General features: G+C 44.0%; 1 protein-coding gene across 1 annotated transcript; it reads left to right on the forward strand.

Annotated features, from left to right (window-relative positions):
* Positions 1-7,906: 7,906 nt before the first annotated feature.
* On the forward strand, positions 7,907-10,612 carry LOC139833051 (WAT1-related protein At1g44800-like). Its single transcript, XM_071823168.1, has 5 exons — positions 7,907-8,224; positions 9,077-9,139; positions 9,257-9,620; positions 9,717-10,030; positions 10,114-10,612. The coding sequence occupies exons 1-5, from the start codon at positions 8,031-8,033 to the stop codon at positions 10,364-10,366; spliced, it is 1,188 nt and encodes a 395-aa protein (XP_071679269.1). The 5' UTR covers positions 7,907-8,030; the 3' UTR covers positions 10,367-10,612.
* The last annotated feature ends 250 nt before the right edge of the window (positions 10,613-10,862 follow it).

The following is a 10,862-nucleotide window of genomic DNA, read 5'->3' on the forward strand; positions in this document are numbered from 1 at the left end:
CACATGTTTCTTACACTTTCTGATATGGAAATAGGAGAAAAGAGAGATTTTGTTCTAGAGGTCCTCCTCAAAGAATTTGGAGGTATAGCAAGAGAAGCTAGAAAAGTTTTTACTAAATATAATATGCTTGGCTCTTATACCAACTTTGCTAGTATCCTTGAAAAGATGAACATGGATAGATTAAAGTACACTAATAATGTCAATGGTGAGGGGGATATTAAAGCGCCGATACCTTGCAAGCTCTTAGGAATGCATGAGGCTCTAGAAAAGAATTTTGATTGGCTTGTTCCCGAAAATTTGTTTGATGAGAATAGCAAGCCTAGAAGTAATGAAAAAAGAGCCTCTGAAACTTATATAGATAAAATACAATGCATTGTTGAGAAAACTCCAAACCCCACTGTTGATGCTTCATCTCTTGATAATACCTGATATACACTTTCTGCGCCTAGCTGAAAGGCGTTAAAGAAAAACGCTTATGGGAGACAACCCATTATTTGACTACAGTAATTTTATTTTATATTTGAGTCTTGGAAGTTGTTACTACTGTAGCAACCTCTCCTTATCTTAATTTTATTGCATTGTTGTGCCAAGTAAAGTCTTTAATGATAAAGTTGATACTAGATTTGGATTACTGCGCAGAAACAGATTTCTTGCTGTCACGAATTTGAACAGTAGTCTCTGTAGATAACTCAGAAAATTATGACAATTTACGGGCGTGATCCTCAGATATGTACGCAACTTTCATTAGTTTTGAGTTTTCTCATTTGAGCAAGTCTGGTGCCCCAGAAAAATACGTCTTTACGGACTGTTCTGTTTTGACAGATTCTGCCTTTTATTTCGCATTGCCTCTTTTGCTATGTTTGATGGATTTCTTTATTCCATTAACTTTCAGTAGATTTGTGCAATGTCCAGAAGTGTTAAGAATGATTGTGTCACCTCTGAATATGTGAATTTTTGGTTATGCACTAACCCTCTAATGAGTTTGTTTCGAGTTTGGTGTGGAGGAAGTTTTCAAGAATCAAGAGAGGAGGATGATATAATATGATCAAGAAGAGTGAAAGCTCTAAGCTTGGGGATGCCCCGGTGGTTCATCCCTGCATATTTCAAGAAGACTCAAGCGTATAAGCTTGGGGATGCCCAAGGCATCCCCTTCTTCATCGACAACATTATCAGGTTCCTCTAGTGAAACTATATTTTTATTCCATCACATCTTATGTGCTTTACTTGGAGGGTCTTTATGTTCTTGTTTTTTTTTGTTTGAATAAAGTTGGATCCTAGCATTCATTGTGTGGGAGAGAGACACGCTCCGCTGTTGCATATGGACACATATGTCCTTAGGCTTTACTCATAATATTCATGGCGAAGGTTGAAGTGCTTCATTAAATTGTTATATGGTTGGAAACGGGAAATGCTACATGTGGTAATTGGTATAATATCTTGAATAATGTGATACTTGGTAATTATTGTGCTCATATTTAAGCTCTTTCATCATATACCTTGCACCTATTAATGAACAAATACATAGAGCTTGCTAAAATTTGGTTTGCATAATTGGTCTGTCTAAGGTCTAGATATTTTCTAGTAAAGGTCGAACAACAAGGAAGACGGTATAGAGTCTTATAATGTTTACAATATGTATTTTATGTGAGTTTTTCTGTACCGGTTCATACTTGTGTTTGCTTTAAACAACCTTTCTAGCCTAAACCTTGTATCGAGAGGGAATACTTCTCATGCATCCAAAATCCTTGAGCCAAACACTATGCCACTTGTGTCCACCATACCTACCTACTACATGGTATTTCTCCGCCATTCCAAAGTAAATTGCTTGAGTGCTACCTTTAAAATTTCCATTCTTTATCTTTGCAATATATAGCTCATGGGACAAATAGCCTAAAAACTATTGTGGTATTGAATATGTACTTATGCATCTTATCTCTTATAAGTTGCTTGTTGTGCGATAACCATGCTCCTGGGGACGCCATCAACTATTTCTTTGTTGAATATCATGTGAGTTGCTATGCATGTTCGTCTTGTCTGAAGTAAGGGCGATTTACCATGAGTTGAATGGTTTGAGTATGCATATTGTTAGAGAAGAACATTGGGCCGCTAACTAAAGCCATGATTCATGGTGGAAGTTTCAGTTTTGGACAAATATCCTCAACCTCATATGAGAATTTTATCTGTTGCTAAATGCTTATGCATTAAAGAGGAGTCCATTATCTGTTGTCTATGTTGTCCCGGTATGGATGTCTAAGTTGAGAATAATCAAAAGCGAGAAATCCAATGCGAACTTTCTCCTTAGACCTTTGTACAGGCGGCATAGAGGTACCCCTTTGTGACACTTGGTTAAAACATATGTATTGCGATGATAATCCAGGTAATCCGAGCTAATTAGGACGAGGTGCGGGCACTATTGGTATACTATGCATGAGGCTTGCAACTTGTAGGATATAATTTACATGATACATATGCTTTATTACTACCGTTGACAAAATTGTTTCTTGTTTTCAAAATAAAAGCTCTAGCACAAATATAGCAATCCATGCTTCCCTCTGCGAAGGGCCTTTCTTCTACTTTTATTGTTGAGTCAGTTTACCCATTTCCTTCTATCTCAAGAAGCAAACACTTGTGTTAACTGTGCATTGATTGCTACATACTTGCATATTGCACTTATTATATTACTTTATGTTGACAATATCCATGAGATATACATGTTACAAGTTGAAAGCAACCGCTGAAACTTAATCTTCCTTTGTGTTGCTTCAATGCTTTTACTATGAATCTATTGCTTTATGAGTTAACTCTTATGCAAGACTTATTAATGCTTGTCTTGAAAGTACTATTCATGAAAAGTCTTTGCTATATGATTCAATTGTTTACTCATTGTATTTACCATTGCTTCGAATCGCTGCATTCATTACATGTGCTTACAATAGTATTGATCAAGATTATGATAGCATGTCACTTAAGAAATTATCTTTGTTATCGTTTACCTACTCGGGACGAGTAGGAACTAAGCTTGGGGATGCTTGATACGTCTCAAACGTATCTATAATTTCTTATGTTCCATGCTACTTTTATGATGATACTCACATGTTTTATACACATTATATGTCATTATTATGCATTTTCCGGCACTAACCTATTAACGAGATGCCGAAGAGCGATTCTTTGTTTTCTGCTGTTTTTGGTTTCAGAAATCCTAGTAAGGAAATATTCTCGGAATTGGACGAAATCAACGCCCAGGGTCCTATTTTTCCACGAAGCTTCCAGAAGTCCGAAGAGGAAACGAAGTGGGGCCACGAGGCGCCGACACAGCAGGGCCGCGCGGCCAGGGCTGGGGCCGCGCCGCCCTGGCGTGTGGGGCCCTCGTGAGGCCCCCTGACCTACCCTTCCGCCTACTTAAGCCTTCGTCGATAATAGCCCCAGTACCGAGAGCCACGATACGGAAAACCTTCCAGAGATGCCGCCGCCGCCAATCCCATCTCGGGGGATTCAGGAGATCGCCTCCGGCACCCTGCCGGAGAGGGGAATCATCTCCCGGAGGATTCTACACCGCCATGGTCGCCTCCGGATTGATGTGTGAGTAGTTCACCCCTGGACTATGGGTCCATAGCAGTAGCTAGATGGTCGTCTTCTCCTCATTGTGCTATCATTGTTAGATCTTGTGAGCTGCCTAACATGATCAAGATCATCTATCTGTAATGCTACATGTGCGTTTGTTGGGATCCGATGAATAATGAATACTATGCTATGTTGATTATCAATCTATCTATGTGTTATTTATGATCTTGCATGCTCTCCGTTGCTAGTAGAGGCTCTGGCCAAATCATTGCTTGTAACTCCAAGAGGGAGTATTTATGCTCGATAGTGGGTTCATGCCTCCATTAAATCTGGGACAGTGACAGAATGTTCTAAGGTTGTGGATGTGCTGTTGCCACTAGGGATTAAACATCAATGCTATATCTAAGGATGTATTTATTGATTACATTACGCACCATACTTAATGCAATCGTCTGTTGTTTGCAACTTAATACTGGAGGGGGTTCGGATGATAACCTGAAGGTGGACTTTTTAGGCATAGATGCATGCTGGATAGCGGTCTATGTACTTTGTCGTAATGCTCAATTAAATCTCACACTACTCATCATAACATGTATGTGCATTGTTATGCTCTCTTTATTTGTCAATTGTCCAACTGTAATTTGTTCACCCAATATGCTATTTCTTATGGGAGAGACACCTCTAGTGAACTGTGGACCCCGGTCCATTCTTTTACATCGAATACAATCTACTGCAACACTCGTTCTACTGTTTTCTGCAAACAATCATCTTCCACACTATACATCTAATCCTTTGTTACATCAAGCCGGTGAGATTGACAACCTCACTGTTAAGTTGGGGCAAAGTACTTGGATTGTGTTGTGCAGGTTCCACGTTGGCGCCGGAATCACTGGTGTTGCGCCGCACTACACTCCGCCATCATCAACCTTCAACGTGCTTTTTGGCTCCTACTGGTTCGATAAACCTTGGTTTCTTACTGAGGGAAAACTTGCCGCTGTACGCATCACACCTTTCTCTTGGGGTTCCCAACGGACGAGTGCTTTACCGTCACAAGAAAGCTACTTTCTGGCGACGTTGCAATCCCACGTCAACTCCCACGTCAGCAAAGACTAGGGTGCCTTACTGATGCGTACGTGTCCTCACCTGAGCTCGACATCAGACATCTCACTATTTTCATGGAGACATGGATATCCTCTTTGCTATTACGTTTTTATTGCTCTTAGTTATACCGATATCTATCATGCTAGGTATCTAAGAAAAGAAGTTATCACCATCAAATAAGGTTCCTTGGTGAAAGTAATTTCCTCTTATCAACATAGTTTTTCATTAGGCTGTGAAGCCAAACAAGGAGACATTGTTTTTGATACCACTTAAAGACCGTCCATACATCTACGTCGACTATAGAGGGGATGGATAGGCGATGATCATTTTGATGAAAGTTGGAAATTTTAACACTTGTTTCTATGGTTGCCTAAAACACCCCACACCTTCAATTCTGAAAAGATAGATCTTAGGAAAGGGCACATTGCAATTAAGTAAAGATCTAAGGAAAGGGATCACAAATTATAACCCAAGGTTCAGATAGTTGGCACTATCATATGCCCTCGTTGGAAGAAACTATGACGCAAAGTCTGAAGGACACAAGACCAACCTACTTCTCCTTCAGATAGGACACCTGGTCCATGCTCAATCACTAATAAGATAATTTCACGCGTAGCAGGCGGTCAACGGACTTTATTGAGAAATGACCAAGACTACACTCATGGTGGTAGGTGGTGGAATAACCCACATATCCATGCATTTGATGGGCTTCTCATTTTTGTCTCGATACTTTCTCTTTTTTTTTCTCGGTTTTTTAACTTTTCTTATTTTCTCTTCATTTGTTAACTTGTTCATTACGACTAGTTGATTCACTTGGTTTGACTTGGTTGACCTTCTATCGCTTTATTAATTTTCCACCTAGAAGCCATATTGGACTCAATGGGAACCCTGAGTAAGATTATCTATACCCAGAACACCATCTATCACTATTAAATACAACACTGACATGGAAACACGCCTTACCTCACCAATCCATTATAAAAAACCCAGTAAGAATCAATCACTCTGCGCTAAGAAACAAATAACCGGTCTAACGTACAAACCACTGAACGTACGTGACTGACGGGTGTCATACCCTTCAGAGAAGGAGTTGAAGATTTTGTAGTAGGTGAGAATGAATTACAACATTCCATGGCTATTACTTAGTGTAGGACGTCTCGAGATGGTTACACGGGCTTGTTTACCTATTATGAGTGTTGTGTTTGCAATAGTACTGTTGATACACATCAATCATTTATGTTGCTCTCTTTTTGTATGATAACACTTCCGTTATGAATCGTGGATATTCAAATAAAAGTCAGCATACATCCTGGGGTTTAGCATCCTCTTGGAAAAAGATTGTGTGTACACATGTCCACTAATTATTACCAACTTTCCACTGAAAAAGGTTTCAGCAAAGCCAACATAACAATGTGTGTTGCTCAAATATATATAGACATATTTAGTGAGGACATTTTTAATTTACAAGTTTAATCACATTAAGGTGTCATATTAATATATTGGCAGGTGCTAAAGGTTAGCAGGTTGGAAGGGGTGGACTAAGGCTCCTTTTCAGTAAAGGTGGACTCATTTCCGTTAAAGCTTGTGTTCATAACGTTTCTACTTATATATCTGCTTTTCCACCCAATTCGTCACGTAGGCGTGATAGATACCATTAGCCCAATGCATAGTTTGAATTTGTTCATGGGATGACTACAAGGGTCATCACATACTAAACGTGGAATAGTGGGTCGGGCTAAATTTGTAGGGCTGGAGACGATTTAAGCAATGCAACTGCAAATAGCTTCAACCATCCAGTATATATATTAATTTGGTAACTTAGTTCCACATGTCGTTGTTATGCAACTGCAACTCCGGAAGTAGCTTCAGCATTCACTCTTTGTTATGTCCAATCTTCATATACATGTATGATGTCATTTGAAGTTCGCGGTGGGTAGTCAATTTTTCCATTACTTCTCGGAATCTTTCCGTCGGTAGACCCGTGTCATTACCCTCTTTAGTAACCTTTCTCCATAGACTTTTAACCAGACTGAAACGCTTGCAAAAGGCAGAACGTACCAAATTTGCCGTGTTTATTGTGTGATGTTCACTGGAGACTATTCCTCATCTGTAAAAAAAAAGCAGGGCCTTCTGGCTTTCTCTCTAAAAAAAGGTGACGCAGTTAGAAATGTCTAGAGGTTGAGTTCTTTGTCTAGGTGTGGAAGGTGCTCTAAATTAGTGGTGATACCTCCAAAAAAATTCTCAGTAGCCTGATCTAGCTATATAGTCTTTTCTGTATGGTAACCGGTGTCGAACACATACGCACGCAAATTCCCTCACATATACACACATCAGTCGTACGGTCGAAACTGAGTGAGACGGGGAGATAGACGTGCAATATATCGCCAAATTCTTATGAAGTGCCCTGGTACCAGGTCTATGTAAAGGTGTACAACTTCCCAACCGTAAGGCGGTTCTTCCTCCTTGTGCTTGCCTGTTGGGTGCGTTTCGCCTCTGTAGTCCATCGACTAGGCAGTGTACTTATGGGTAAGCATGTGTGTGATAGTAGTCCACAAGAGAAAGGATAGTTTAGCGTTATGTTTCGTTGAGTTTAAATTGATCAAAGATTTCTGAAACTTGATGAATCATGATGAAGCCTTTCTTTTTGCGAATAAATCATGATGAAGCTTGACAGCACGAATCGTAAAGCAGGAAACGGACACGCGCTAGAATCGCCTCGTGCGTTCTAATCCACAAGTCACAAGCACCCACCATGAAACCCTTGGCTAGCTAGAACCTCGTAGCGCCGTGTCTCTGGAGTGCATAATTTGACTGATGTAAACTACACAGTATACGGAGCTCGACACTCCTCGGGCACCCATCACCGCTGCTGTTGCCGGCACAGGAAGCAGGGCCATGGCAACGCAGACATCGACGACGTCGACCCCATTTCCCGGCCAGAAGTGGATCAACGGCAGTGTCGACACGCACGTCCCGCCTCGGCCGGCCGGCCACATTGCCGGAACTTGTGGCTTCCGGTGCTAGCTAGCTAGCCGAAACACTCTCTAGTCGAAATTTGGGTGCACGGCTGACTCGGATCCGTCTCCATCCACAAGCCACACCACATACTACTACGGGCCAATCCGCCAATGCATGGGAAGCTGACCTCAGCCGTGCCCCCTGCCCAGCGTGTGGCATGGTGAAGCCACCGCGCGGCCGCGTCCGCTATAAATATAGCCCGTCCCGTAGCTCATCTTCCTCACCGCTTCTACTGCACTCTCTCTTCTCCGAGGAGCTACACCGAGCCGAGCCGCAGCCTCACACGCATATCGTACGGGGTGAGCTGCGTGCTTCGTGCCCCGATCCAGGAGTAGCAGCTAGCCGCCATGGGCGTCGGGAAGAAGGTGCTGGACGACGTGAAGCCGTACCTGATGATGGTGCTGCTGCAGGTCGGCTACGCCGGCATGTACATCGTCTCCGTCGCCTCGCTCAAGCAGGGCATGAACCATTTCGTGCTCGTCACCTACCGCAACATCGTCGCCACCGCCGTCATGATGCCATTCGCCATCTTCTTCGAGAGGTAACCGCCCTATACCTAGCACGCTCTCCGTCGCGGTCGATCAGCTAGCTAGCTATGTTCTCCATGGATCGACCGACAGATAGATTCCGCAAGCATTTTGCACATGCAATTCCAACTTCTCTCATAGACTCATACGCAATACGCATGCGTATCAGGCTGATGTGGATGATGAGATTGGTCCAATGGTAGACGTAGCTTTACTTCATGAATTTTCCTTCTCGGAAGCTTAGATTAGCTAGCTCCACGCCTCCTCCCGATTTGGCTGTTTCTCATTAGTTTGAGGTGCACGAACTGAAATCGTGTGGGGAGATAAGATGCTTCAGTTATCGTCACCCAAAGTTAGCAGTTACTGTTATTATCGATCGGTTTCTAGTTTCGACCTCGATCTCTGTCTACGTAATCAAGCACTACACGCACAAGTTGGTGCGAGACACCAGCAACGCGCACCTATTGCGTAGCTAGCATAGCTAAAACCCTATTTCCAGGTCTTTTTGAACCATAGGTATATTCAGTTAAGCTTTGCTTTCGTCTCCTTTCCTTGACATGGGTCAGTCAGGACGCCTCTCGATAATCTATATCGGACCGACACATACAAGCCGACAACGTTTGTTTCATGTGCGTGTAAGCGCACTAGCTGCTATACTTGTGAAGCAACAAGCATTAGCTAGCTAGCTCGGTTGATTCCACTACACTCTCGATCAAGTATCAAAGTGCTTATCGCATGATATGGCAAATGTTTTTCCTTTTCTTCTTGCTCGAGTAGCAAGTACTACACTCTGTAAGAATTGGCCTTTAAGTCCTTTTTTATACTAGTGGTCAATTATAATTAATTGAAATTCTGCAACATTGTAGGGGACTGAGGCCCAAGATCACAATGCCCATCTTCATCAAGTTCTGCGGCCTCGCGCTACTCGAGTACGTGCCATGGATATGCAATTCGATCCACAATCTCTAATTTCATGCTAGTACAATCCGTGTGTACTAAGTACTAACATCTGCATGGATTAATTTCAATGATTCAATATTGAGCAGGCCAGTGATTGACCAGAACCTGTATTACCTCGGCAACAAATACACCTCCGCCAGCTTCTCCTCCGCGCTGGTCAACATCCTCCCCGCCGTCACCTTCATCATGGCCATTATCCTCCGGATGGAGAAGCTCCGCTTCAGGAGCCGCCACAGCCAGGCCAAGGTCGCCGGCACCATGTGCACCGTCATCGGCGCGGTGCTGATGATCATGTACCACGGCCCGGTGGTGCAGTTCCCGTGGGCCAAGGGCGCCCACCACGCTGACCCGGCGGCGGCGGCCGCCGCCCAGAGCAGTGGCAGATGGCTCAGCGGCACCATCATGATCATTGCCAGTTGCGTTGCGTGGGCCGGCTTCTTCGTCCTCCAGGTAAACTTAGTAAAAGTTCATGGACCCTTTAGTTAGTCTCTCCGGCCGTGCCGATCGAGCGATGAACCAACGTGTGTATTACATGGAAATGCGCAGTCGAACACGCTGAACAGCTACCCGGCGCCGCTGACGCTGACGTCGATCATCTGCGGGATGGGCGCCGTGACCAACGCCGGCGTGACGCTGGTGGCGGAGCGCCACGACATGGGCGTCTGGAAAGTCGGCCTCGACACCCGCCTCTTCACCGTCGTCTACTCCGGCATCGTCTGCTCCGGCGTGGCTTTCTACGTGCAGGGTCTAGTGACCAAGACACGCGGCCCTGTCTTCGTGACGGCGTTCCAACCGCTCTGCATGCTCATCACCAACTTCATGGGCTCCATTGTCCTCAAAGAAGAGACCACGCTTGGAAGGTAAGCTCCACCGACTATGTTATAACTTGTTAAACAGCACTGTCAGATTAATAATCAATTAACCCCCGTTTCCGTGGTCTCAGTGTGATTGGCGCGGCGATCATTGTGCTCGGCCTCTACTCACTCATCTGGGGTAAGAGCAGCGACATCCTCGACAGCAAGCCAGCCAACTCTGCCTCAGAGAAGCTAGCCCTGCCGCTCACTTCGGTCTCCACCAACGGCAACAGCGGTAACGGCGGCGCTAATGGTTGCAACGGCGGCAGGCATGTCTGCGGCGGCCAGGTCGCCGACGACGTGGAGACGCCGGCGCCGGTGAAGGGTGCGATCTGCTACTAGCCCTACCATCCGTGCGTCTCTTCGATGATCGTGTATGCGGACCTAAAGTACCTGTTGTAATGCAGAAAGGAAGTTGTACGCACGTGTCGACCCATGGTCTACTTTCTTATTTTTACTCTACATTTTGACTTCGATAATCTCTAGCTATGTAACTGTATAATTGGACCTGCCTTATGACGTGCATGTCGTGCTGCTTCGCTCTGCTACCGTAGAGATGAAATTAATCAACTACTTTTGATGATTCAACGGAGCCTTGATCACTCTTTTATTTTTGCATTTCCAAGTCCACTGCTATCACTCACTGTCTTTCTAACACTCTGCCAGTTCAGAAAGAATTTAGCTTTGTCTGCAACTGCAATAATGTATTGTGATCAGCTAGCTACACGGTACTACTTGATTCTTCTGCTCTGTTCCCTCTGGTAGCTATGGAATCGAACAGTATCCCAAAGAAGCCGTCCTTTGAATCTACACATGTCACCATCAGCTTTTCCATCGG

This window comes from Lolium perenne, chromosome 7 (genome assembly GCF_019359855.2).
Source record: "Lolium perenne isolate Kyuss_39 chromosome 7, Kyuss_2.0, whole genome shotgun sequence".
Lineage (NCBI taxonomy): Eukaryota > Viridiplantae > Streptophyta > Magnoliopsida > Poales > Poaceae > Lolium > Lolium perenne.